Source organism: Lepisosteus platostomus, chromosome 25 (genome assembly GCF_059453375.1).
Source record: "Lepisosteus platostomus isolate fLepPlt1 chromosome 25, fLepPlt1.hap1, whole genome shotgun sequence".
Taxonomy (NCBI): domain Eukaryota; kingdom Metazoa; phylum Chordata; class Actinopteri; order Semionotiformes; family Lepisosteidae; genus Lepisosteus; species Lepisosteus platostomus.
In genome coordinates, this window is record NC_142635.1 from 16800001 (window position 1) to 16826757 (window position 26757).

Consider the following 26757-nt stretch of genomic DNA (forward strand, 5'->3'; position numbering starts at 1 on the left):
GCGGCTGGGCGGAGAGGGAGAGCAGAGGGGGGCAGGGAGGCCTGGGGAGAGATGAGGAGGGGGGGGCTTGGGGTGGATAAGAGGACAGGAAGTGGGCCAGCTGGCAGCGTGACCCCTCCTGTTTCCCGTGCCCCCAGAGGAAGGACAAGCTGCGGGAGCACATGCAGCGCATGCACAACCCGGAGCGCGAGGCCAAGAAGGCCGACCGCATCCACCGCTCCAAGACGCTGAAGCAGAAGGTGCCGTCCACGGACTTCGAGAGCTTCATGTTCAAGTGCCGGCTCTGCATGATGGGCTTCCGGCGCCGGGGCATGCTGGTGAGGCCCCGCGGGCGTGTGTGCGTGTCTGAGGGGGGCAAGAGGGCCTGTCGGGGAGAAGCAGGTTGTTTAAAATCCATCAACACCCCACATCTGCTGTGTCACGAGGGGAGGGGAGGTATGTGTCTGAGAGGGTCCCTGAAACTCCTGGTGTCGCCCCTCCAGGTGAACCACCTGTCCAAGCGCCACCCCGACATGAGGATCGACGAGGTGCCCGAGCTCACCCTGCCCATCATCAAGCCCAACAGAGACTACTTCTGCCAGTACTGCGACAAGGTGCTCTCTCGCGGCTCTGTCCCTCTCTCTCTCTCTGCCCGTGTTACGCCGAAGATCCCGGAGTCCGGAGTGGCTCCGGAAGCAGTTCTCCCTGCTCGGCTGACTGTGGCCTCTCCGGCAGGTGTACAAGAGTGCCAGCAAGCGGAAGGCCCACATCCTGAAGAACCACCCCGGCGCCGAGCTGCCCCCCAGCATCCGCAAGCTGCGGCCGGCCGGCCCCGGGGAGCCCGACCCCATGCTCAGCACCCACACGCAGCTGACCGGCACCATCGCCACCGCGCCCGTCTGCTGCCCACACTGCTCCAAGCAGTACAGCAGCAAGGTGAGGGCCTGCCGCCGGCTCGGGAGGCATCCCCCTCCGGCCTCCCTGCTCCCGGCTGGACGGTGTCGGGAGGCCAGGAGGCTCTGTGCTCCAGTCCCAGTGCCGACATGGTCAGCGTCCTGCCGAGACGGCTACACCGCCAGTCCGGCAGTGCGCCCTGTCGCCCAGACATGGCGAGACCACGAGTCCTCGTTCCCGTCTCCTGACCGTGAGCGGCGCTGCCGGCCCACCCAGGCCTTGTTCTCCACACCCACCCCCGTTCGAGCGCAGGAGCGCCTTGTTTCAGGTTTAAGTACTTGCCCACGGATGGCGTGGGTCGCAGGGTGTGCAGGCAGCACAGATTTTAAGGTACCGAATGTGCCCTTGGGCCTGCGAGCTGACCTGTCTGTGCTTTGCTGAAGGCTGCAGCTCGCAACCACTGCCCTGCTCTCGGCTCGCACCCTTGTGCCCTTTGCCAGCGGGAGGTGGTTGAGTTGATTGCACTCCGCTGTGTGGAGGAGTCGGGATCAGTCCGCCTGGGTCTCCACGCAGTCTCGGTGGGCCGTCATGAAATACGTCATCAACCCGATAAGCTCATCCTGGGAATCTGCGTCCTGAATGGCTGGAGCTGGAGACGTTCCCTCTGACCCTGCCCGTCTCTCTCCGTGTCCTCCTCCTCTCCCGCAGACCAAGATGGTCCAGCACATCCGGAAGAAGCACCCCGAGTTTGCACAGCTGGCCAACACCATCCAGACGCCTCTGGGCACGGCCATCATCAGCAGCACGCCGGCCGTCATCACCAGCGACAGCTCCACCACGGAGGCTGTGGTGGTGAGGAGGGGGGGGGTCGGTCACACACACTGGCTGTCAGCTCATCCGCTTCCTAAACGAAGGGATGTTAATTAAGAAATGTCAATTCAGGGAGTTAAAATGATCAGCCGCTGGAGTAAGTTACTTCAAAGAATTTTAAAAAACAACTCGTTTTCGTTTTCCAAAAGACTGAGCACCTTATCAGACGATTTAAGAGCAGAGATCAATATCTAAGAAGTTATAGAGTTGTTTGATTTCCAGGTAGCGTGAATGACTGTATTGTATATCGTCAGTACAGTATTCAATAGTGTCCGCGACTCAAGATCTTGAGTATTTCCCGGTTCCTTACAGTCCGTTTCAGACAGACAGTGTCGGTACTCTCCCGGATGGGAACCGCGTGCACGAAACTGAAGTGAGGAAGAGTGGAGGGCTGCAGCTCTGCGTCTCGCGCCTCTGACTGTGCCTCTGTCTCCGTCCCAGACCACAGACCTGCTGACGCAGGCGATGACGGAGCTCTCCCAGACCCTGACCTCGGACTACCGGACGCCCCAGGGGGACTACCAGCGGATCCAGTACATCCCCGTTTCCCAGGCCCAGCCGCAGCACATCCAGCTGCAGGTCGTGCAGGTGGCGCCGGTGAGGGGCGCTCGCCGTGACCCGCTGCGGGGGACACTGTTCTGGGCCCCTCCAGCCCACGGGCTGCTGCTGCAGTTCTCCCGACACTCCAGTCCAGAGAGCAGTGCTGAAGGAAAACCCTTTTCCTGTTTCTTGTACCGATCTGAGCAGCTCAGCAGAGCAGAGTCTCTGTGCTGGTGGCCTCGCGGTTGTGGGCTCAGATCCCACTGAGACCTGAAGTTTGTTTTGCCAGCAGCTCTATCTCTGGCCGCCCACTGGAGCCCAGCAGTGAGAGCCTGGCCAGTACCTGGAGGGGAGACTCCTGGGAGAGCTGAGGCTGCAGCTGGGAGAGGTGTCAGTGGGGCCAGCAGGGGGCGCTCCTGATGCGCCATTGTTGTGATGGCGCCTTTTTGCAGTATAGTGTCCCCGTCCTTCAGATGAGACATAAAACCAAGGTCCTGACTCTCTGAGGTCATTAACAATCCCGGGGTGTTTCTCGAGAAGAGTAGGGGTGTTACCCCAGTGTCCTGGCCAAATCTCCTCCTGGCCTTTACCCATCATGGCCTCCTAATAACCCCCGTCTCTGAACTGGCCTCATCACTCTGCTCTCCTCCCCACTGAGAGCTGGGAGAGGGCTGGAGCATCACCCAGGTGGGGGTACACACTGGTGGGGGTGGAGGGGATCCCCATGACCTGTAAAGGGCTTTGAGTGGAGGTCCAGAGAAGCGCTATAGATGTATAAGGAGTTAACATGCCGCGCAGCCTGTGGGTAGTTTTCCTCTGAAGGTTTGCACCCTGTCTTCCCCCCGCCAGGCGTCCTCTCCGCACACCTCCCAGCATTCCACGGTGGACGTCAGCCAGCTGCACGAGCCCCACGGCTACACGCAGCACTCCATCCAGGTGCAGCACATCCAGCTGGCCGAGCCGGCCGGCTCCGCGCAGGGCTCCGCGCAGGTAACCGGCCCGGGGCGGGGCCAGGGGGAAACTTGCACCTTCCCGCTGGGATTCGGGTCCTCTTGCGAGAGGGGTGCCTCGTGGGTGTGCCCCTTCTGTGTCTTTTCAGGGCGGGAGGTTGGCTGGTCTTTCCGATGTCGTTCGTCCGCGATGCAGCTCGTGTGGTCTGGGAGTGGCGGGGCTTGGGTGCCGAATGTCGGCAGTGAACCCAGCCGGGAGAGGCCAGTGTGGCCTCGCAGCAAGTGGAGAGAGCAGCGTTTTGTAATCTGAAGCCAGAGCAGGGCAGGTCATGTGCTGGGAACCGTTGTCATCGAAGTTTCTTTGCTGAAGATTCACTTATGGCTTTAAAGCATCTTCAGTTTGTGCTGCTCTTTTACCAGATGAGTACCGTGTCAACTGGGGCAGAAATTGGGACAAGAAACCCTTGATACAAAGAAATGTAAAGATGTTTGTGTGCGTGATTAGAAAAGCTGTGGTTAATGATGTTCAAGGGAGCCAGGTCCTGTTCTCTTCAGGATTGGGCAGCTCGTCTAAAGACTCTTCTCCCTTTTATTCCCAGGTAGCTGGGCAGCCACTTAGCCCCTCCTCCCAGCAGGCGACGCAGGAGCTGAGCCCCTCCCAGTTACAGACCGTCACCCCGGTAACCCTGGCGCAGAGCCACACCCTGCAGACACCCTCGTCTCAGCAGCAGGGGGCAGTGCAGCACGCCTACCTGCCCAGCAACTGGAACTACAGGGGCTACTGTGAGTGACTGGGCTGGACATATTCGTGTGTCATACAGAGGCCCCCAGCCCTGGCCCTGGAGGGTGGGTGTGGTTGCCGGTATTTGCCTGTGGGTGATCACTCCCATCCCCTCTGCTGCTGTCAGGACCCAGAAACCCTGCAGGACCAGGACTGGAGACCCTGCTATAAGCACACGCATGTCATGTGCTCATACCACGCACTCCGTGTTTGTGTGCAGCAGTGCTCCAGAGTCCGGAATACCGTGTAGAGAGAGAATGGGGAGAGGAACACACTGGTCATAGTTTTCACGACCCGAATGAGCCCTTCTTCTTTTTCACTGATCGGGCCCCTGGGATTAGAAAATATCTCTGTGTTCCAGAATGGACAGCTGGCTCCGTTTTATGAAAAAGTGCTGAAATACCCTGCCTCTGTTTCCTAAGTGTAGTGGCAGTCTGTGTCTTTTTCGAAAGCTGTATGGCATCTTCGAGATCGTGACTTGTAGCTGGGGATGTCCTCCCCACCTGCTGAAGCACACTTTCCAGCATGAGTCCCTCTGTACCCCAGCTAGAGATTGTCCAACAGGATTGTCCTCGGGCTCGGTGTCGCTCCCAAACCTTCCCTGTAATTTGAAGAATGTAACTGGACTGAGAAGCCGGAAAAGATCTTGGGCCGCCCTGTTGGTTTTCCCAGTGCTGATGTACATCTTGTCATCTTTGACCGGTGCTGACCGTACTCGATACACATTGTGCTGTTAGGAGAGGGGGTGAAGAGAAGGTCGGTGTCTTTCAAACCCCTATTCCAGGCTTTTTACATTCCTCTCTCGTTCTTCTGTCCAGCCTCGGAGATCCAGATGATGACTCTCCCCCACGCCCAGTACGTGATCGCCGAGACCGGGGCCCCAGTGAGCGCGGTGAACAGCGGTCAGGTCAAAACCATGTCCCAGGTCAGGAGGTTTCGGCCTGTTGACATCCGAGCGAGTCGGGGGGGGGGGGGTGGTCTTCTGTGGAAGGTGTCCCTGTCACAGCGATGTCACTCGAACGTGCAGCAGGTTTCTTACAAGTCGGTGGCTCCGGAGGGTTTGTCAGGTATTTGGGTTGTGTCCCCGAGACGGCTGTTAAAATCGGAGGCCCCCTCCTTGCCCTTCTCCGACACGCTGGCCTGCGGAGAGCCCCGCAGCGCCTGAAGGAGGGTTGGCACCCAGTGGAGGAGCCCTGTCATCCTGTCCCCATCTCCAGGGGAGGGGATGACTAAAGAACCGGGGCTTGGTTAAAAAAAGCCTTCTGTCTGGCCTGGGGCACAGCGAGTGACCCCTAAACGGGCTGTCCTGCTGTGCAGCAACATCCTTCAGCCCTGAGCTTCCTGCTGTGGGCCTCGCCTCCCGCTCCTCGCTGACGCCTGTATCGCAGGCACTCCCTCTGCAGTGTGTGCAGCTCTCGGCGACAGCAGGGTAAGGCAGCAGGCCTCCGTCCGGGGCGCCGGCAGCAGGCCTCCGTCCGGGGCGCCGGCAGCAGGCCTCCGTCCGGGGCGCCGGCAGCAGGCCTCCGTCTGGGGGGGGCGCTGGGAGTCCCGGTCACAGGCGGCAGGTGTCTGGACTGTGCGGCTCAGGCTTTTGCTTGAGACGGCTGTCTGACCCCCCCCACCCCTCTTCCTGCAGACGCACTACGTGATTTCGGAGGGGCAGGCGGAGCTGGACCCCAAGCAGGCGGCCGTTCCCCAGAGCAGCGCCCCCGTGCACCCCGACCAGCTGGAGCCGCAGCAGCAGGCCGCCGCCCAGCCGCCCGCGGCGCAGTACATCATCACCACCACCACCAACGGCAGCGGCGCCAGCGAGGTCCACATCGCCAAGCCCTGACCCAGGGCGCAGGGCAGGAAGAACGGGACGCTGGGTTCCAGGGATAAAACGCATCCGTGCGGCTTTTTCTGTTGGAGGTTCGGTGTAATATATTAGAGCTTTTATTTTCTTAGAAAGTCAAGGTTGGACGTTTTCTGTGTCCGAGGGCTGCGGAGAGCCGGAATGAAGATGTCGCTGCGGTAGACTCCCCCCTCCCTCCTCCTGCGCCCCGAGATGCCTCTCGCCTGCAGACACCCCCAGGAGCAGAGGGGGTGCGTTTTGCCCTGTTTCTGAGGGGCTCCCCATGCAGGGTATGGAGAGGAGGAGCGCGTGTCCTGTCCGAGCCTCTGGGGCGCAGAGAGCGAGCGCCCCTCGAGCTGCCCGGAGCCCCGCCTGCGGCCGGCGACCACCGGGGGGCTCTCGCTTGCAGACGGAGCGACCCTCTTCTCCCTGGTGGTCTTCCCGCGGCGCGGCTCGTTCGGCTCTGTGGTCGCGCTGGGCGCCGTTGCCTAGCGATGGATTCTCATCTCGGAGACGGGACGCCCTGCAGGCCGCAAAAAGAGGATAACATGATTTTGTTTGTTTTTTTTTTTCTTCTTGAAGACCTCCTAACCTAAAGGGACTTGTATAATGTAAAAAAAGAAGTTGTATTATTATGGGACAAACCCGGGACTTGTGTACAGTGAATTCCATTGTGGCTCTGGTAATAGTCGTCCTGTTGTGATCGGGGGAGGGGATGATTAAAGAGAGAAGGCTTTTTTAACTGAACCCTGGTGTCTGGCCTGTTCTCTGCCCTCGGGCACAGCGGGTGACCCTACAGCAGCTGTCCTGCTGTGCAGCACCATCCTTCAGCCTTCAGCTTCCTGCTGCTTGCTGGTGGTTCGTTGCCTGGGATACAGGCATTTCAGCTTTGCGTTCAGTTCCCCGCCGACGCGATGTAGTAAGTCTACAGGCTGACATGGTGCTTGCCATGTTGGAACCGACGGGAACCGCTGCGGTCCTGATCCTGCCAGTCCTCAGCTGGGAGTCCTCTGTGAGCGGAGGCAGGCTGTGGCTGGAGAGGACTTCCCAACAGATCCCCCAGAGAGGGTCGGGACACTGCTGCGGCCGGCGCCATCGTTCAGAGAGCCGTCAAACAGTCCTGCCTGCCTGGCCCCCATTGCCCCCATTGTTTTCATCACAATCAGGAGTTCAATCACCGAGTTTGTTGGTACCTGTAAACTTCCTTGTAGATGGTCACGTGATTACCCGAAATCAAGGCGCTATATCTCGGAAACGAAAGCAGCACAAACGCTAATTACAACAACACAAACCGGCACAAACGCAGCACTACCGATTGCGGCGAGTTTCGTCGTTTGTGCTGTTCGACGGGCGGGTGGGAAACTTCATGGAGCAGGACAAGCAAACATGTCTGGGTCAGTACATCGCAGACTGCAGAAGACTCGACTTCACCTGAGGATCTAACACAGGCGCCCACACCTGTGTCTTCAGGGGGCAGGTGTGCCCTCACGCTGTATTCTACACCAAGACTGGCCGGAAACACGAAGATACAAGGACTGTGAGCTCATCGCTTCATGTTTGCGCATAAGACTCCTGTAAATACAAACACACGGCTAATGAGTTTATTAAAAAATGCAGATATAAGTTCGCTTCTGTTATGTGAAAATAAAAAAAACATGTTTCCAATATTGCCGCGGTCCGCAGACGGGGTCACTGGAGGTCAAAGGCATCGTGCATGGTCACTTGATCACAGGAAAAACAAGGCGCTATATCTCGGGAATGAAAGCAGCACAAACGCTAATTACAGCGACACAAACGCAGCACTAACGAATGAGACCGGCCCGGTTTCCCTACGACATTATAGGGGGGCTGATTGACGTCACGACCCCGAAAAGACATATCTCGGAAACGTGTACTAGTGAACAAAGCGCTATTTCATTCGCTTTTGAAAACGCTGCGCTGTCACCCAACAGCAAGATGGCGGATTAGAGTCGTCCCGCTGACGTCATTCGCATGTCGCCCATCTCCCCTGCTGCCGACGTCAACAGGAAGTGCGTGAGCCCAGAGCGGAAGGAGCGTGGAGGAGATTTGAGACCGGAGCGCGCCAAAGCGCGGCCGTGCAGTTATTTCGGAGGGGTAAACTGATTTTAAAAAAATCCGAAATACGGGCAACGATCGCCTTGGTCTGCCGTGATGCGGACTGCTGCCGTCTGTCGAGAAGTTGGATGCGAAGCGCAGCGCCTTTTCGATCCGAGTCAAAGGCGTTTCTAAAAGCTCCCTGCTGTGCGCCGCGGCCCGGACGGGCTCTTCAGCGTGTTCCAGGTGTCCCTGTGTCGGTTCTGGTACCGAGAGGACCGGAGCCCGGGGCGGGTGTCGGTTCTGGTTCCGAGAGGACCGGAGCCCGGGGCGGGTGTCGGTTCTGGTGAGGGTGCTGTCTTGCCGGAGCCGCAGTGGCCGGTGTGTCAGGGGTGCAGCTGTGTGTGGTACCGCTGGCGCCTGTAGGCTGCTCTAACTGTCTCTGCTCTCGTCTGGCCGGGCGAGCAGGTGTGTGTGTCCCTGAGCCCTGGACATGGCCGTGCCCTTCGTGCAGGACTGGGACGTGGTGCAGACGCTGGGAGAGGGGGCTTATGGAGAGTAAGTACCGCGCCCTGGCTCGCCGGGGGCCTGATGTGCCAGCAGTAACTGTGAACGCCTCAGGCCGGTGTCCATCGATGGTCCTGCAGGCTGTCGGACCTGCGGACTCACTGACACTGCAGGACTGGGGGACTTGTTTTCAGCCCACATTGGGATTTGAAATGTTTCTGTGTCCAGCCTGTGGTCAGTGAGCCTGTGTTCTCTGTACAGCCAGGTCTGCCTGTGTCCAGCCTGTGGTCAGTGAGCCTGTGTTCTCTGTACAGCCAGGTCTGCCTGTGTCCCGTCTCTGTGTCCAGCCTGTGGTCAGTGAGCCTGTATTCTCTGCATGGTCGGGTCTGCCTGTGCCCAGTTTCTGTGGCTGGGTGAAGCACTGTTGTCCAGTGTGTGTTGTGTGTGCGCGCGGGAGGCAGTGCTGTCCAGTGTGTGTTGTGTGTGCGTGCGGGAGGCAGTGCTGTCCAGTGTGTGCTGTCCAGTGTGTGTTGTGTGTGCATGCAGGAGGCAGTGCTGTCCAGTGTGTGTTGTGTGTGCGTGCGGGAGGCAGTGCTGTCCAGTGTGTGTTGTGTGTGCGTGCCGGAGGCAGTGCTGTCCAGTGTGTGCTGTCCAGTGTGTGTTGTGTGTGCGTGCCGGAGGCAGTGCTGTCCAGTGTGTGCTGTCCAGTGTGTGTTGTGCGTGCTTCTCCTGATCTCCGACTGGCCTGGGCTTCAGGAGCAGCTGGCGGGGGGAGGGGGGCTCGTCTCGGGCTCAGCGGGGCGACTGGTCACCCGTGTGCTCTCTGGCCGCCAGGGTGCGTCTGCTGGTGAACAGGCAGACGGAGGAGGCGGTGGCCGTGAAGGTGGTGGACACCTCGCGGGCGGCCGACTGTGCGGACAACGTCAAGAAGGAGATCTGCATCCACAAGATGCTCAGCCACCGCAACATCGTGCGCTTCTACGGCCACCGGCGTGAGGGGGACACGCACTACATCTTCCTGGAGTACTGCAGCGGCGGCGAGCTCTTCGACCGCATCGGTGAGGCCCGGCGCGAGCGTGGCGCCCCTCCTGCTGCCCTCCCTCCTCTCCCTCCTCTCCCTCCTCTCCCTCCTCACCCTCCTCTCCCTCCTCTCCCTCCTCTCCCTCAGAGCCGGACGTGGGGATGCCGGAGAGAGATGCGCACAGGTTCTTCCAGCAGCTGGTTGCCGGCGTGGTGAGTCTGTCCTTCAGCGCCGCGCTGGTGGGGTGTCCCCAGCTGGGCTGTCTGGTCCGGGGGTCCCCCTTCTTCCTTTTGCCTTCGTTTGGGTGGGGGGGTCAGCGGCTCTTGTGTGCCGAGCCAGCGTGAGAGGCGTGCTGAGCGATCACAGCGATCCCAGCAGTCCTTGCAGCGATGGGAGGCGCGTCACTGGGGCCGCGGGGCGGAGAGGGAGGCGTCACTGGGGCCGCGGGGCGGAGAGGGAGGCGCGTCACTGGGGCCGCGGGGCGGAGAGGGAGGCGTCACTGGGGCCGCGGGGCGGAGAGGGAGGCGCGTCACTGGGGCCGCGGGGCGGAGAGGGAGGCGCGTCACTGGGGCCGCGGGGCGGAGAGGGAGGCGTCACTGGGGCCGCGGGGCGGAGAGGGAGGCGCGTCACTGGGGCCGCGGGGCGGAGAGGGAGGCGTCACTGGGGCCGCGGGGCGGAGAGGGAGGCGCGTCACTGGGGCCGCGGGGCGGAGAGGGAGGCGCGTCACTGGGGCCGCGGGGCGGAGAGGGAGGCGCGTCACTGGGGCCGCGGGGCGGAGAGGGAGGCGTCACTGGGGCCGCGGGGCGGAGAGGGAGGCGTCACTGGGGCCGCGGGGCGGAGAGGGAGGCGCGTCACTGGGGCCGCGGGGCGGAGAGGGAGGCGTCACTGGGGCCGCGGGGCGGAGAGGGAGGCGTCACTGGGGCCGCGGGGCGGAGAGGGAGGCGTCACTGGGGCCGCGGGGCGGAGAGGGAGGCGCGTCACTGGGGCCGCGGGGCGGAGAGGGAGGCGTCACTGGGGCCGCGGGGCGGAGAGGGAGGCGTCACTGGGGCCGCGGGGCGGAGAGGGAGGCGTCACTGGGGCCGCGGGGCGGAGAGGGAGGCGCGTCACTGGGGCCGCGGGGCGGAGAGGGAGGCGCGTCACTGGGGCCGCGGGGCGGAGAGGGAGGCGCGTCACTGGGGCCGCGGGGCGGAGAGGGAGGCGCGTCACTGGGGCCGCGGGGCGGAGAGGGAGGCGCGTCACTGGGGCCGCGGGGCGGAGAGGGAGGCGCGTCACTGGGGCCGCGGGGCGGAGAGGGAGGCGCGTCACTGGGGCCGCGGGGCGGAGAGGGAGGCGCGTCACTGGGGCCGCGGGGCGGAGAGGGAGGCGTCACTGGGGCCGCGGGGCGGAGAGGGAGGCGCGTCACTGGGGCCGCGGGGCGGAGAGGGAGGCGCGTCACTGGGGCCGCGGGGCGGAGAGGGAGGCGCGTCACTGGGGCCGCGGGGCGGAGAGGGAGGCGCGTCACTGGGGCCGCGGGGCGGAGAGGGAGGCGTCACTGGGGCCGCGGGGCGGAGAGGGAGGCGTCACTGGGGCCGCGGGGCGGAGAGGGAGGCGCGTCACTGGGGCCGCGGGGCGGAGAGGGAGGCGCGTCACTGGGGCCGCGGGGCGGAGAGGGAGGCGCGTCACTGGGGCCGCGGGGCGGAGAGGGAGGCGCGTCACTGGGGCCGCGGGGCGGAGAGGGAGGCGTCACTGGGGCCGCGGGGCGGAGAGGGAGGCGTCACTGGGGCCGCGGGGCGGAGAGGGAGGCGCGTCACTGGGGCCGCGGGGCGGAGAGGGAGGCGCGTCTCGGGGCCGTGGGGCGGAGAGGGAGGCGTCACTGTGGCTTGTGGACTCCAGTGCGCTGAGATAACTGTGTGTGTGTGTGCGTGTGTGTGTGTGCGCTCCACAGGAGTACCTCCATGGAATAGGAATCACTCACCGGGACATCAAGCCGGAGAACCTGCTGCTGGACGACAGAGGTGAGAGCTGGGCTGGGTCCTGACAGTGTACCGACCCCCTAATCCCCCCCTGTCCTCGGCCTGTCCCCGGCCTGTCCCGAGAGTCGTCCAGCCCATTTCGGGTCTGCGCCTCTGGTGTGGCCCCTGCTGGGCAGTGTACAGCCTGATTTGAAGGCTGTGAGTGGACGCGGGGCGTGTCGGTGACACTGAGATGGTTTCCTCCGTCCTCTCGGCCCCAGACCAGCTGAAGATCTCCGACCTCGGCCTGGCCACCATGTTCCGGCACCGCGGGCGGGAGCGGCTTCTGTCCCGGCTGTGCGGGACGCTGCCCTACGTGGCTCCCGAGCTGCTCTCACGGGCGGACTTCCACGCGCAGCCTGGGGACGTCTGGGCCTGCGGCATCGTCCTGACCGCCATGCTGGCCGGGGGTGAGAGCGCGGGCCTGTGTCAGGTGCTGCCGTCAGGGGGACAGTGTGTGTGTGTGTGTGTGTGTGTGTGTGTGTGTGTGTGTGTGTGTGTGTGTCCCGGGGGGGGTCCAGTGTGTGTGTGTCCTGGGGGGGGGGTCCAGTGGGACAGTGGAGTCTGGGGTCAGTGTGTGTCAGGGGTGACTATGTGTGTCCCAGGGGGTCAGTGTGTGTGTGTGTGTGTGTGTGTGTCCCGGGGGGGGTCCAGTGTGTGCGCGTGTGTGTGTCCCGGGGGGGGTCCAGTGTGTGTGTGTCCTGGGGGGGTCAGTGGGACAATGGAGTCGGGGGTCAGTGTGTGTCAGGGGTGACTATGTGTGTCCAGGGGGGGTCAGTGTGTGTCAGGGGTGACTATGTGTGTCCCGGGGGGACAGTGGGACAGTGGAGTCGGGGGTCAGTGTGTGTCAGGGGTGACTATGTGTGTCCAGGGGGGGTCAGTTTGTGTCAGGGGTGACTATGTGTGTCCCAGGGGGACAGTGGGACGGCGGAGGCTCGTCTCCCCCGGTGGCACTGCAGTGCTGCCCTCTCAGTCTCACGTGCCCCGTCGCTGTGCCGCTGCAGAGCTCCCGTGGGACCAGCCCAGCGAGACCTGCCAGGAGTACTCCGACTGGCTGCAGGGGAAGACCTTCCTCTCGCCCTGGAAGAAGATGGACGCCGCCCCACTCAGTAAGGCTCTTCTGTCTGCCTGCCCTGAGAGCTGTCGAGGTGGTGGAGGAGTTTCATCGTTCTCAAAGTTTATTGTGTCTTAATACTTTTCTGTCAAAGTCCTCGGACTACTGCGCGGTTGCGTTACGGGGTGGAGCCTCCAGTGAACCCCGGCCCTCAATCCTGGGGGGTGTGCCCCCTGTCTCTGCTTGACCGCAGGCCTGCTGACCCGGATCCTGCTGCACGACCCTGCCAGCCGCATCGCCATCCCGGACATCAAGAAGGACCACTGGTTCACCAGGGGCTGCAAGTCAGGTGCGGTTCCGATCGAGAGGGTGACTTCAAGAAAACAACCTCCTTTGAAAGTTTTTATTAGGCGCTTTGTGGGGAGAAGTTGCCCAGTGTTAGTAATGGTGTTAATTGTAGCTCCCTACACTTCTATAGCACTTTACAGGTCATGGGGATCCCCTCCACCCCCACCAGTGTGTACCCCCACCTGGATGATGCTCCAGTCCTCTCCCCACACACCAGCTCTCAGTGGGGAGGAGAGCAGAGTGATGAGGCCAGTTCAGAGACGGGGGTTATTAGGAGGCCTTTCACAGTATAGTGTCCCCATCACTGTACTGGGGCATTAGGACCCACACAGACCCCAGGGTGAGCGCCCCCTGCTGGCCCCACTGACTCCTCACTGCTGGGCTCCAGTGGGCGGCCAGAGATAGAGCTGCTGGCCTCTGCTCCCAGGAGCCAGGAGGGGCACGCTGACCCGCTCTCTCCAGTGATCCGGTTGTGTTCCCGTCCTCTGCTGTGGCTCTGCTGCTCCGGACCCGGCTGTGCTCCGACCGCGACGGGGCGGTGACGCGCTGTTGTTTTTTTCAGGGGCGCAGCGGCCTCCTCTCTCCTCCGGGGGGCAGGGCGACTCCCCGGGCCTGGGGCACAAGCTGTTGCGCTCGGACTCCGAGAGGGTCCCGGTGGGCCGGGCCGGCAGGTCAGTGTGGTGGCGTGGCGCGGCGCGGCGCGCGGTGGGGAGGGCCATTCTCCCCCCCGGGTCCTGATGGGCCAGTAGAAATGCCAGGCCCCCGCTATCGGGTCGCTGCTCGTCCCCAGGAGGAGCCCTGGCTGTGGCGTCCAGTCACTCCCGTGGGTGTCTCGCGGAGGACGCCCTGAAGGAGAGTCCCAGTATCCGTCTCTCCCAGGATGTCCGTTCACACCCGTGTCCTGCCGCGTTCCACAAGGCCTGGGCTGGTGGTACCGTACTGTGTCAAACCACTGCAGTTGAGCTGTGTGTTTCCCCACATACAGCATGTGAAGATGGTCTCTAATTCTCACTTATCAGAAGCCCTTGCTTTCCAATAATTGTGACTGTGGCCAAGAAAGAGCTACTTATTTGTTTTTACAGCATAATAATAATCCCTTTCACTTGTATAGCGCTTTTCCGGACACTTTATTCAGGAGACATTTCTCTCTCCTTTCCTTCCCTGTCCCTCCGGTGTCCTCCTCAGTGAGGACAGGGTGCAGTTTTCGAGCTCCCAGCCCGAGCCGGTCACAGGCGCGTCGTCCTGGGAGTCCAGTCCTGGGAGCATGCAGGCCATGGTGCAGCAGATCAGCTTCTCCCAGCCGGCCTGCCCGGAGCACATGCTGCTGGGCAGCCAGCTGCTGGGAACGCCAGGGTCCAGCCAGGTGAGGTCTTCAGGGGACACCTGGGTCACAGCACACGCCGTGAGGGGACGGGCGCTCGCGCAGGGGACACCCGGGTCACAGCACACGCCGCGAGGGGACGGGCGCTCGCGCAGGGGACACCCGGGTCACAGCACACGCCGCGCGGGGACGGGCGCTCTCGCAGGGGACACCCGGGTCACAGCACACGCCGCGAGGGGATGGGCGCTCGCGCAGGGGACACCCGGGTCACAGCACACGCCGCGAGGGGATGGGCGCTCGCGCAGGGGACACCCGGGTCACAGCACACGCCGCGAGGGGACGGGCCCTCTCGCAGGGGACACCCGGGTCACAGCACACGCCGCGAGGGGAGGGGCGCTCTCGCAGGGGACACCCGGGTCACAGCACACGCCGCGGGGGGACGGGCGCTCTCGCAGGGGACACCCGGGTCACAGCACACGCCGCGGGGGGACAGGCCCTCTCGCAGGGGACACCCGGGTCACAGCATGCTGTAGGCATGATGTCTCTCTCTGTCAGACCCCCTGGCAGCGGCTGGTCAAGAGGATGACGCGCTTCTTCACCACGCTGGAGGCAGAACAATCCTGCGCTACACTGCGCAAGGTCTGCCTGCACATGGGCTACACCTGGAAACAGACCTGCACCAATCAGGTACCGAGGGGGGCGGGGCTCTAGCTGCACAGTGCATTCAGGAAACAGACCTGCACCAATCAGGTACCAAGGGGGGAGGGACTCTAGCTGCACAGTGCATTCAGAAAACAGACCTGCACCAATCAGGTGCCGAGGGGGGAGGGACTCTAGCTGCACAGTGCATTCAGGAAACAGACCTGCACCAATCAGGTACCGAGGGGGGCGGGGCTCTAGCTGTACAGTGCATTCAGGAAACAGACCTGCACCAATCAGGTGCCGAGGGGGGAGGGACTCTAGCTGCACGGTGCATTCATTTGATAAAAATATGAAATCAGAATTTTGCTGTACATCTTAATCTAAATAGTGATGATTTTTCCTAAAAGACTGTTTTTTAATGCAGTCACACCTTCAGGTAAATAACACACTGGTAGAAATGGTGTATGTGATTCTGATGCTGGTGCCACAAATGATCTTCAGTATAATGTCATCACTTATCACTGTGATTGGCAAACACAAAGTGTCAACACCATTTATCCTTGCCTGGATGCTGTCAGGGCTGGTTAAGGCTGGTGTTATCTAAACATGTCATGAGTGTTGAAGCATGGTCACATGACCTTGCGTCCTGTGTCGCATCACTCTCCTAGGTAACCGTCTCCACAATGGATCGCCGTAACAACAAGCTGATCTTCAAGGTGCATCTTCTGGAAATGGAAGAGAAGATCCTGATGGACTTCAGGCTGTCCAAGGTGAGCTCGGACCCGGGCCGTGTGGCCCAAAGGGGCCTCTGTTGACTGCTCGCGGGTTGAGGATCTCTTCGCTCCTCGGTTCTGACAGTCTCACAAACGCGGCACTACGTTTCCCTCTCCCCGTGTTCAGGGCGACGGCCTGGAGTTCAAGCGCCACTTCCTGAACATCAAGCGGCAGCTCAGTGACATCGTCAGCAGCCAGAAGGTGCTGCTCCCTGTCGCGTGAGGAGGCGGAGGGGGACACGTCCGCGACCGGCACCCCCCGACTCGCCCGTTTCCTTTAACAGCAGTCATCATCGTTTTACAGCTCCTTGCTCCTGACTTCTGAAGCTGAGTGCTCGAAGTCTCCAGCTTCAGAAGAAGAACTTTTGATCAATTAAATGTAAGAAAAGAACAGTAAGTAACTAAGAGCTCTGCAGGAGTGCGGAGGAGCCGTTCCAGCCTTGGCCGATCCTTGCTCGGGGTCGAGGGGACGGCAGTGTCAGTGCAGGAGGGGTAACGTCAAGTTTGGGGTCCAGGCCAGGGGGACGTATCGTGCGCTGTGTGCTGGAGGGCCAGCTGTGAGGTTTTACTAGTGCGTCTCGTCGGAGGAGAAGGACAGTGCCGGAGTTTGTTGGCTGTTTAGTCTCGCCCGCTGGGCCGCTGGCCGCGGTGTGGCGCGGGGACGGGGCTCCTGGGGGGCAGAGCCACTCAGGGCCGTGGTTTCGGCAGGCCTGCCCCTGACAGCGTGCGCTACCGCGGGTCGGCGGGCTGGGGCGCGTGCGGACGCCCTCTGCTTGTTGGCGCTGCACGTCAGCCGGGCTGGTTTAGCCTGCCCCTGTGCCAGCGGTGTGCCTGCTGGCCGACGGGGTCGGGTGTGGTGTCCCAGCCGCAGAGCAGCGGCACTGTGGGAAGCGCGTGCCGGGGGGCGCCGTATCTGAGCAGCCCGATGCACGCGGGCTGGGGGGCCCTCTGGTCCTCCATCATTGTCCGCAGGAAAGTTCCGCCATGACGGCTCGCAGCACAGCTGCCTTTCCCAGCATGCTGCAGGGCGGCTCCTCTCCCTGAGCTGCCATAGGCCGCGTGATCCCCCTCGTCTCCAGGGACGTGTCTCTCTTTGAGCTCACAGCACTAGGGACTCTCACAGTCTTGTACTAGTCCCAGATTCAGTTTGCTGAGTGTTGTTCCTTTTAACAGGTGGTAGATTGTATTTGTGTGAAAATAAAACTTGAAGAGTTAAACTGGACTTGGACATGGTTTGTGCTTGGAGCTCGTGTGTGTCCGTGTGTGTCCGTGTGTGTCCGTGTGTGTCCGTGTGTGTCCGTGTGTGTCCGTGTGTGTCCGTGTCGGGGGGTTGCCATGAACACACCCAGCTCTGTAGAGGGAAGCCTGGAGCAGACAGCTGTCTTGACTGGCAGGCAGGGCGCAGCAGTGAGAGGTAAGAAGGGTGGCTTTTCTGCTTTGACATGTCTGGTTACAAAGAGGGAGTTCAAGTACAGAGCAGGATCAGCAGGAACGGGGAAAACAATCTTGAATGGCAAAAATGCCCGAGGGGTTGGTTGCCCTGGGGCAGCCCCCTGGACCCACGGCGGGGGCGGCGCTGTTCAGCTGTCCCGAGAATGACACCACGGGCTCCGGGGCCTCCACGGCATTCCAGCGCTGCCTCGGGAAGGCAGGGCTGCTCATCCCGCTGGTCCGACCGCATTCCTGCCGCTCTGAAGAGGAAGGCAGAACCGGCAGACCCGGCTTCCCCGGCGCCTCCATTACCTGTCCTGGGAGAGACATGAGCACGGCCGGGAGCCGGGCCGCGGGGGCCGCGGGGGCCGCGCGGCGGGGCGGGGGGCTGGGGTGAGTACGGCGGGGGAGGGCCCTAGTAATGAGCTGCATCTCGCGCTCCTCTGCGTCCTCCTGTGTGTCTTTCTCGTCTCCGCTCCTCCTCACGCTGTTCCTGTCGTCTCTCTGCCTCCCAGCGCGCGCGGCCTTCGGTGGGGGCTGCTGGGAGCCTCGTGCTGCCTGGCGCTGGCAGCCGCGGCGTGGGCTCGGGCCCTGCAGGGGGCGCCGCTGAGCTCGCGTGTGCTCCTGCTCCCTGGGGACAGGCCTGAGGCACCGCTGCCGGGCCTGTGGGCGGCGCTGCTGAGCCCCTGCCTCCTGGCGCTGCTGTGGAAACTGCGCCAGGCCAGACTGCTGAGGAAGGTGGGTCTGGAGTGGTGTGGGGATCGTGGAGGACAGGACGGGTCCCCCAGTACCCTCCCAGTGCTTAGATACTCATCTGGTTAATTGCTTAATTGAACTAATCTCCTTAGTTCCCTGCCTGGGGTTGGTAGTGAAGTCCAGAGCCCTGTAACGTGTTCAGGACAACATTCTGACCTGCAGCGCTGCTGTGTGGGGAAAATGACAGCAGGCAGGACTGAGACCAGGGAGGCTCTCCGGCCCAGTCTCGCTGGGGGGGGAGGAGGAAGTGGACCGGCCCAGTCCCGGGGGGGGGGGAGGTGGGAATGGACTGGCCCAGTCCCGGGGGGGGGGAGGAGGAAGTGGACCGGCCCAGTCTCGCTGTGGGGGTAGGTGGGACTGGACCGGCCCAGTCCCCGGGGGGAGAGGAGGAAGTGGACCAGCCCAGTCCCGGGGGGGGGGGTAGGTGGGAGTGGACCGGCCCAGTCCCCGGGGGGGGGGCCAGATGGAAGTTGACCGGCCCAGTCCCGGGGGGGGGGCCAGGTGGAAGTGGACCGGCCCAGTCCCGGGGGGGGGGGGGAGGTGGGAGTGGACCAGCCCAGTCCCCGGGGGGGGGGAGGTGGGAGTGGACCGGCCCAGTCCCCGGGGGGGGGAGGTGGGAGTGGACCGGCCCAGTCCCGGGGGGGGGGGGAGGTGGGAGTGGACCGGCCCAGTCCCCGGGGGGGGAGGAGGAAGTGGACCGGCCCAGTCCCCGGGGGGGGGGAGGTGGGAGTGGACCGGCCCAGTCCCGGGGGGGGAGGTGGGAGCGGGCCAGCGCTGGGCCCGGATGGAGTGTGCTCTCTTATCCGTGTTGTGTTTGCTGGCAGGCGCTGTCCTGGGAGGCAGTGGTGACGGAGTCCTCACGGGGCGTCCTGGCCTGGTGAGTGCCACCTCACTGGACACAGCGCCTGTCGCACAGCTCCACAGGCTGGGTGAACTCCAGTTATTTCTGTTTCATCTCCAGGTTTAGACTGGCACGTTTTTGATAAACTCATTATTATACAGCTCGTTAACGTGATCCTGCAGTCTCCACAGCCCTCACGTCAGTGCGCTGTCATGCCATCTCCTTCCTCTGAGCCCACAGAGTCAGGAGGACACTGACTGCACACGTGCAGATGCCCAGCAGGGCACCAGGGGGAACTGCAGCACAGCGGCTCGAGATGAACTCCCTGCCTGGCCGGTTGCACCCTGGCTGTAAGGGAACCCGGGGGGTGGTGGGTCAGTGTCACCTCTGGCACAGCCAGCCGAATCATCGCCGACAGCAGCACAGTGTCCTCTGGCTCTGCGTCGGGATGCTTATCGATTCAGAGGTTAAAGTCCTTCTCCACCGTCCACACAGTGGGCAAAGCTGAGCCTTGATTCATGTTCTCTGAACCTCTGAAGAGCGTTTATCCTGTTGTGGTCATTCGGTCCGCGTCCCTTGCTGTCCAGAGGACCTCGTCCAGCCTGGCTTCACTGGGTGCTCAGAATCCACTGTCCACCTCTGGGGGAGTGTCCGCGCCGGCCTGGAGCTGCGCCTCATGGTTTCCTGTCCTCTGTGCCACTTCCTGTGTCCAGCAGCTCGGCCGGCGCGCGGGATGGCTGTGCGGCGCTGACCGCTGCCCAGGCGCTGACCGACGCCCTGCAGCTCTGCCTGGGCTCGGAGCCCCTGGAGGAGACTAGCCTGCCCCAAGTGCAGGGCCTCACTCACAGGCTGGAGGTGAGGAAGCCAGCGCAGGCTGCGCCTGGCTCAGCAGGGTCTGCCTCACGGTTTTAGGACAATTTCTGTAAAGAAACGTCAACTTCTCAACTTCTTCTGAAACCCACAGCACTCTTTACTTTACTTTTCTTGTCCCGGGTGATGTACTGGGGTGGCGCAGTGCTTAGCATTGCTCATCTTGGCTGCCTCCCAGCGCTGGGGCCCTGGATTCAGTTCCTGGGGTGCTGTCTGTGTGGAGTCTGTATGTTCTCACTGGGTTCATGTGGGTTTCCTCCCACAGTGCGAAGACAGGCTGGAAGCTTGTCCAGGTGTGGTGTCCTGTCCAGGGTGTCCCCTGCCCTGTGCCTGTTGCTTGCTGGGATAGGCTCCAGCTCCCCCTTGATCCTGTCCTACATAGAGCAGTTAGAAAATGGGTGGATATCATGCTGACAATCCTGTAATTCAAGGTTCAGAGTCCTCCTGGGATCGGAGAACTCTCGGGAGAGTGTCAGAGAGACCCGCACTGGATACTCTGTTTCACACACTGCTCGGTTCTCATTCAAAGTGTTTGTGCTGAAACGGTTTCATCGCTCCTGCTGAGAGATCTCGCACACGTCTGCTCTTTATTGTGCATCTCGTAGAACTGACAGAAAAACCCGCCAAGTCATCTAAGTGTCGGAACGCAGTAGCCGAGACATAAGCACAGCAGCATCGGAAACACAAACAGGCTCTGTGTGCCAGCACAACAGTAGCCTTGCCCATTGCTGTCTCCTTCCTCTCTCGCTCTCTGTGCAGGCAGTGCGCAGGTCACTCCTCAGCGCTGGCGGGGTCCTGAGCTCTGTGGCCTCCCGCCCGCCGGCGGCTGGTCTCTCCGACCCTCAGAAGCTGACTGACAGGCTCCAGCGCCTCTCCTTGTACCTGAAGAGAAGGTACCCAGCCCAGGAGCACAGCAGAGGGGTTCGCAGGTGCTAGCTCAGTGACCGGAGGAGCTCGCCCTGCTCTTTCCTGAAGAAGCCAGGAGATCAGATTCGGCTCCAGCTCAGCAGGGCCTTGTGGGGGGTTGGAGTTCCGGTCACTGCTTTTTATGTGAAGCCAATGTTGTAGTGCTCTCCTCTGTGTATTTTAATTATACAGCGTTTTCTGTACTGGGTACAGGCACAGTTCCACTCTGAACATACGGTTTGGTGTTTTTCTCTGAACCTTGAAGTATGTTTTTACAAACTCTGTACACCAGTCTTCAACGGGCTGTTTGTCCTATTTAGTATAGTTCTTGTCCGACAGTCCTGCTCCAGCAGTGCCAGGCTCTGCTGTTCTGGGTCCAGATGGGCTGGCAGTGCCCAGGTCTGACAGTCCTGCCCCAGTAGTGCCAGGCTCTGCTGTTCTGGGTCCAGATGGGCTGGCAGTGACCAGGTCTGACAGTCCTGCTCCAGCAGTGCCAGGCTCTGCTGTTCTGGGTCCAGATGGGCCATCAGAGCCCAGGTGTGAATGTGATGGGATGTGTGGCGGTTTGGTAGGAAGCCAGTCTGACTCTAATGCAGGACATTGTGCTCAGTAAGGAGGGCCGGTTATCAGATATTCAAGATACGACAGAGTTCCTTCCCCAGGTTACTGTTCACACTGAAGCTCCGGTACCTGTTGGGGTCGAGTCTGTCTCCATTCTTACAGACGGGCGTGATCAGTCCTTGATTGAGGGGAAACAGCCGGCTCTCAGGATGAGGATGAGGAGTTGGAGCTGGGCTTGCTGCTGTGTCTCACTGTCTTAGTGCTGAGGGCCTGGAGTCTAAGGGCTTTCTCTCCATCTGCCTCTGTGCCCACTCTCAGGCTGGAGCTGTTGAGGAAGCTGCTCCAGGCCCAGTCGAAGTTCTCGGACTCTGTGCAGGACGTCCTGCAGTGGGAGCGGAGGGGCTGTGCCCAGCTGGACCGGCTGCACTGCCGGACTGCAGAGAGCCGAGGGAGGGAGGCCATGGTGTCCATTCTGAAGCAGCTGGAGGTGCGGCACGCTCTGTGTACAGTGTTCCTGTTTTAACTCTGTGATCTAATCCTTTCTAAAGTGTACTAACCCTGTACTACTGTCCTGCTCGTTAACCCTGTAGAATCTTTGCCAACTACATATTGTGTGTGCTAATCCTGTAATGTGTGTATGAACCTCATGCAGTCTTATACAGGCCCTGTGCTGTTTGTACCTGCCCTGAGCTGTGTGTACTAACCCCCTGCTGTGTCTGCTGGCCCTGCACCGTGTGTACTAACCCTGAGCTGTGTGTATTAGCCCTGAGCTGTGTGTACTAACCCTGAGCTGTGTGTATTAGTCCTAAGCTGGGTGCACTGGTGCTGATCTGTGTGTATTATCTCTGCGCTGTGTGTATTAGCCCTGAGCTGTGTGTATTAGCCCTGAGCTGTGTGTATTAGCCCTGAGCTGTGTGTACTAACCCTGAGCTGTGTGTATTAGCCCTGAGCTGTGTGTATTAGCCCTGAGCTGTGTATACTGGCCCTGTGCTGTGTGTATTAACTCTGCACTGTGTGTGTTTGCCAGAGTTTCTCCTCAGAGCTGGGGCAGTACAGGAACAAGCTGGAGCTCTGCCACACCCTGCACTCCACAGCCACGAGGCTGCTGCAGGTGAGCCATGCAGCAGGCCCACACTGGGACGCCTGTGACCCTGTGAGTGCCTCTTCAAGTGTGTCCTCATCGTTGGTAACTGATTCTGTGTTGTGCTGGTCTTGGCAGAAGCTGGACTCCTCCTCGGCGAAGTTCAGGGCCTCGGTGGGCCTGCAGAGCCAGGGCCTGGAGTGTGGGGCTGTCTGGACAGAGCGCCTGCGCGGGGCCAACACCAAGCAGGTACTGAGCTCTCGGAGCAGCACACCCGCCACTGCGCCATGTGATTGGGTTACAAAGCCAGAGAGCTGTCCTGAATATTCCCTGGGAGGCCCCGTCTCTCGGAGGTTCTGCCTCCCGGGACAGGTGCTGGGCCAGCCCGGCTGACGGGCGTCTCCCCTTCTGTCTCCTGCCCCTGCAGTTTGAGGAGGCCTCGGCTGACTTCCTGTCCCTGGTGCGGCTGGCCTCCCACTTCCACACGCACCTGGAGTTCCTGTGCAAGTGGGGCTGCGGGGTGGCGGTCTCCGTCAGGGCTGAGCCGCCCCCTCCCCGGCCCCAGCCCCCTCTGTCCCAGCGAGAGAGGGCCTCCCAGTTCTTCCAGTCCACCCTGTGCGGAAAGAGACGCTCCGTCTCCTCATCCTGAGCTGGATATCACGAACGAGCCACTGGATTGCAGAACAAAAGCTTGTGAAAGTGTGCTGTGTGTACTGGCCCTGAGCTGTGTGTACTAACCCTGCGCTGTGTGTACTGGCCCTGCACTGTGTATACTAACCCTGCACTGTGTGTACTGGCCCTGCGCTGTGTGTACTAACCCTGAGCTGAGTGTACTAACCCTGAGCTGTGTGTACTAACCCTGAGCTGTGTGTACTGGCCCTGAGCTGAGTGTACTAACCCTTAGCTGATTGTACTGGCCCTGAGCTGAGTGTACTGGCCCTGCGTAGTGTGTACTAACCCTCTGCTGTGTCTACTGGCAGAGCGCTGTCTGTACTAACCCTGAGCATAGTGTACTGGCCCTGCGCTGTGTGTACTGGCCCTGCGCTGTGTATACTAACCCTGCGCTGTGTGTACTGGCCCTGCACTGTGTGTACTGGCCCTGAGCTGAGTATACTGGCCCTGCGCTGTGTGTACTAACTCTGCGCTAAATGTACTAATAATGTGCTGTGAGTGGAGCTGGGGGTGTATCACAGTTGCGCTGGTTTCTCGGTATGTCAGTTCATGTGTCAGTATTAGCTACAACATGTCAGTGTGTCCCGCATGCCAATAAAATTTGACTGTGAAATGAATTTGCAGCATGTGAGATTAGAATTTTATGTGGCAGTATTGTCAAAGAAAAAGCCTGTCCATTAGTAAATAAACCTAGTATTTATTGTATTAATTTATTGTATTGAGAGCTCTCTCATTTTGATAATAAAACACCCCTGTAAATCGAGGAGTATCTTAGGAACTTAAGGTTACAAACTGGTATCGTCCATCTGGGCCTTGCGGTAGTCTGTAGCTCATTGAACCCAGGATCTCATCCAGCTGTTTCTTGAAAGAAGCCAGAGTTTCAGGATGGCTGGGCAGTTTAAATGGGGCGGAGCGATGGCTCTGTGGCTCAGGATCTGCGCCTGTGGCTGGAAGGTTGCCGGTTCAAATCCTGCGGTCGGCAGAGGAATCCTACTCCGTTGGGCCCCGGAGCAAGGCCCTTAACCCCAACTGCTCCAGGGGCGCCGTACGATGGCTGACCCTGCGCTCTGACCCCCAGCTTCTCTCCCTGTCTGTGTGTCTGTGTCTCATGGAGAAAAGCTGGGGTATGCGAAAAAAGACGAATTCCTAATGCAAGAAATTGTATAGGGCTAATAAAAAAGAAATATTACAAACAGAAACATTGTTCCACACTCCCACCACTTTTTGTGTAAAAAGTGCCTCCTGTTTTGTATTTTACTTAATTCCACTTGTGTCCAACCATGTAGCTCCTTCGTTCCTGCCACAGCCCTGTTTCCTAGTAAGAAGACACAAACATCTGTTTATTTACAGAAGTAATGGACGAAACACAGGGACTGTATAAGATATTTCCAATGCGCATTAGTACCTGGGCCTGGGCTTTTACAGAACAGCCACTCAACGGTGACAGATTGCAGCACCTTCCTAAGGAAAGGTGAAGCCATTCTTCCACAGGGATGGACCCTGCTCAGGACAGACCTGCCCTCTCAGCAGAAGCTAAACCAGAGGGGTGTTTCTCCCTGTTCCCAAGTTACTGCTGCAAACCACAGTGCAACACAATCCTCTGAAACAGAGCCCTTTGCTTGAACTTTCAAGTCAGCCTTTCCAGAGCTCAGACACCAGGCAGGTGTGCGTCTCTGAAGGGGCCTGTTACATCACAGGCGCAGTGGGGACACAGTGCTGCTGGACAGTGACTGTGTGTCAGAGTCCCTGCTGGACACAGTGCTGCTGGACTGTGTGTCAGAGTCCCTGCTGGACACAGTGCTGCTGGACAGTGACTGTGTGTCAGAGTCTCTGCTGGACCAGTGTTTCTCTTTTTCCTCCTGTGTCTCCTCTGACTGGCTAGCCGGCTCGGCCTGGATTCCTGACCAGTCAGGTCTCAGTGCGCTCAGAGTCGCAGGAGGAGGAAGACTGCGGAGCCCCATTCCCCCCCTCAGGAACAGGGAAACACGGGCAGCAGGACAGCTCAGGTCCTTGTGGTGCTGTGCCAGGTGCTGTCTGGTGTCGCTCCAGGCTGCTCAGCTGCGGTCGGCTGGGCCCAGGGCAGAGGGAGAGCCGCGCTGGCCCACCCCTCCCTCGCAGCCACAGGACAGCTGCAGTTCTGCACCTGCGCCACCAGGGGGAGATGTGGGCCTACATATGGCTTACCAACTCCTCACTGGGTGAAGAGCTCAACTGCACCCCGTTCATGAGCGCTGTAGTGCCAGGAAATGCACCTCTTACAAAAATATGCTCCAGCTAGTGTCCAGGCGCTGCCCGGGGGGACCCTCTGTCCCAGGTCCTTGTGTCAGCTGCCGGTCGCCTGCAGCTCTCCTCAGACGTGAGGCTCTCATCCAGCCACTGGTTGCCAGGGCATCTGCTTAGACAATGTGGCTGGGTTACCTGTTCCATTCTCCCACAACTCTTAGTATAAAGACGTGCCTCCCGCTTTAAGGCATTGGCATCTGCCGACAGTATGAAACGTCGCTCGGCCTGCCCTTCTCTCTCTCCTCCCCGATAAACTTCCTCTCTGTCCGTCTCCTCTCCCCACAGGGCCTGCCTGCTTCACTAGTTTGGGTTTCGGAGCTCAGATGGAGGCAGACTTGTTCTGTCAGTAACTGAAAGCCTGTCGGGGCCACTGCGTTTTTCCAAAAACTAAACTAGGAGGGTATCTTAAAAACCCCAGTGGGAGCGACAACTGCTCCGTTCTGCTCATCCCGAAATGTGCGTTTTTATTTGGGAGGTCCCAGGCTGCCGGGCTGGGAGTGCGGAAGATGACATCACCCCCCTGGCGGCAAGCACCTGCTGCGCTCCTTCAGTGCGGGCGCCGACAGGGAGCTGGGGGCGGAGGGGTGCTCACTGAACTGCTCCCCAACAGTGAAAGGTTGGTGATGTGGACGAGCCTCGTCGCCGGGGCCGCTGGGACTGGCCCATCATGCCCTTTGAGAGTGGGAGCAGGGACCCCATGCCACAGGGCTGGGCCAGGACATCGCCCTGAGCAGGGCTGGGCTTTAAAAACCCTCACTTTCCTCGGGACGTGAACGTCTGCCTCAGGCCCTGCGTCGCGCACATGGCTGCGCTGCTGCAGTGTTTGTGTCTGCTCCTTGTTAGGCTTGGTGTTCTGGGCTCCTCCGTAAGGGCCAATCGCGTGAATCGGGCTGGATCCTGGTCTCGTGCCCTGTTTGGACAGACATGCAGGGGAGGAGCTCTGGTGAATGACCTGTCTGCTCAGCCTCGCTCGAGAGATTGGCAGCTTCACTCTCGAGTCGAAGTCCTCCCCCCTCCCCGGTCCAGCCCGCCTCCTCCGACGCGCAGGGCTCCGCCGTGGGTGTCCTGGGGTGGGCCTTGCCTTTGGTTCTGATGGTTGGGAAAGGCCGCGCTCCCTGTTTGTGTGTGGTGGGAGCCTGCTGCTCGATCTGCCCCTCTCTCCTGCTGCTCTGCTCGGACGGTGCTCCCCTCGTACCTGCTCGTGGCTGAAGCAGCTGCAGTCCAGCTTGAAACGTCTTCCTGCCGGTCAGTTCGCACACTGTGCTGAGAAAGACCATCTCCCCCCTCGGCTGGCCTCCTGGCTCAGACCCTCGCCCCCCTGACCCCATCTGTGTGCTGGGGGCGCCCCTGCCTGGCGCCGTGGGGAGAGGTGTGTGTGTGTGTGTGTGTGTGTGTGTGTGTGTGTGTGTGTGTGTGTGTGTGTGTGTGTGTGTGTGTGTGTGTGTGTGTACAAGTGCCCCTGCCGCCAGCCGGGGGTGTGTCAGCGCTCGTGTGAATCTGGGCGCTCTGTCGCCACACAGGTGTGCCAGCGGTATCACGTCATGGTCAGGCTCGGGGTCAGCGGCGATCGGTGTCTGTTAGGGCAGTGGTCACTTCAGACAATATGCTGTTAGAAATGTGAAAGTTGATGCTGGTTATTGATGGAGTTGAGGATCAGGCAAGTCCATGATAAGAACATGTTAGGTGTTACTGAAGTGTTACTGACTTAATAAGTTTATTATTCATTTTCACTCTTTAACACATCTTCTAACTGGCTAACATCACTCCAGTCTCAGCTTTCCTGCACTGGCTCCAAG

General features: G+C 60.7%; 3 protein-coding genes across 7 annotated transcripts in view; all 3 read left to right on the forward strand.

The window, feature by feature from the left end:
* prdm10 (PR domain containing 10) overlaps nt 1–6595 on the forward strand; it is a 28435-nt gene extending 21840 nt beyond the window's left edge. For all 4 annotated transcript variants that reach the window (XM_088620016.1, XM_088620018.1, XM_088620020.1 and 1 more), the window contains 9 exons: nt 138–317; nt 483–593; nt 715–915; nt 1582–1725; nt 2185–2340; nt 3133–3273; nt 3833–4016; nt 4833–4939; nt 5651–6595. In XM_088620016.1, coding sequence (XP_088476142.1) covers nt 138–317; nt 483–593; nt 715–915; nt 1582–1725; nt 2185–2340; nt 3133–3273; nt 3833–4016; nt 4833–4939; nt 5651–5848 — 1422 coding nt within the window. In that variant the 3' untranslated portion in view covers nt 5849–6595. The remainder of the gene's footprint in view (nt 1–137; nt 318–482; nt 594–714; nt 916–1581; nt 1726–2184; nt 2341–3132; nt 3274–3832; nt 4017–4832; nt 4940–5650) is intronic.
* Nucleotides 6596–7878: 1283 nt separating this feature from the next.
* On the forward strand, nt 7879–16777 carry chek1 (checkpoint kinase 1). The gene is made up of 13 exons (XM_088620023.1): nt 7879–7963; nt 8372–8461; nt 9245–9468; nt 9579–9643; nt 11356–11425; nt 11644–11832; nt 12427–12531; nt 12730–12825; nt 13387–13495; nt 14010–14187; nt 14701–14832; nt 15456–15557; nt 15688–16777. Exons 2-13 carry the CDS (start codon nt 8397–8399, stop codon nt 15781–15783), a joined length of 1431 nt encoding a protein of 476 aa, XP_088476149.1. The 5' UTR covers nt 7879–7963; nt 8372–8396; the 3' UTR covers nt 15784–16777.
* Nucleotides 16778–16891: 114 nt separating this feature from the next.
* Nucleotides 16892–23387, forward strand: LOC148641274 (uncharacterized). Of its 2 annotated transcripts, none has more exons than XM_088620022.1 (9): nt 16892–17384; nt 17507–17729; nt 18572–18624; nt 19305–19443; nt 20218–20351; nt 21244–21412; nt 21953–22036; nt 22145–22255; nt 22434–23387. In XM_088620022.1, exons 1-9 carry the CDS (start codon nt 17071–17073, stop codon nt 22653–22655), a joined length of 1449 nt encoding a protein of 482 aa, XP_088476148.1. In that variant the 5' UTR covers nt 16892–17070; the 3' UTR covers nt 22656–23387. The 2 variants fall into 2 exon arrangements, with proteins under 2 accessions (XP_088476148.1, XP_088476147.1); XM_088620021.1 differs by having other exon boundaries at nt 19302–19443; nt 22434–23295.
* Nucleotides 23388–26757: the final 3370 nt, after the last annotated feature.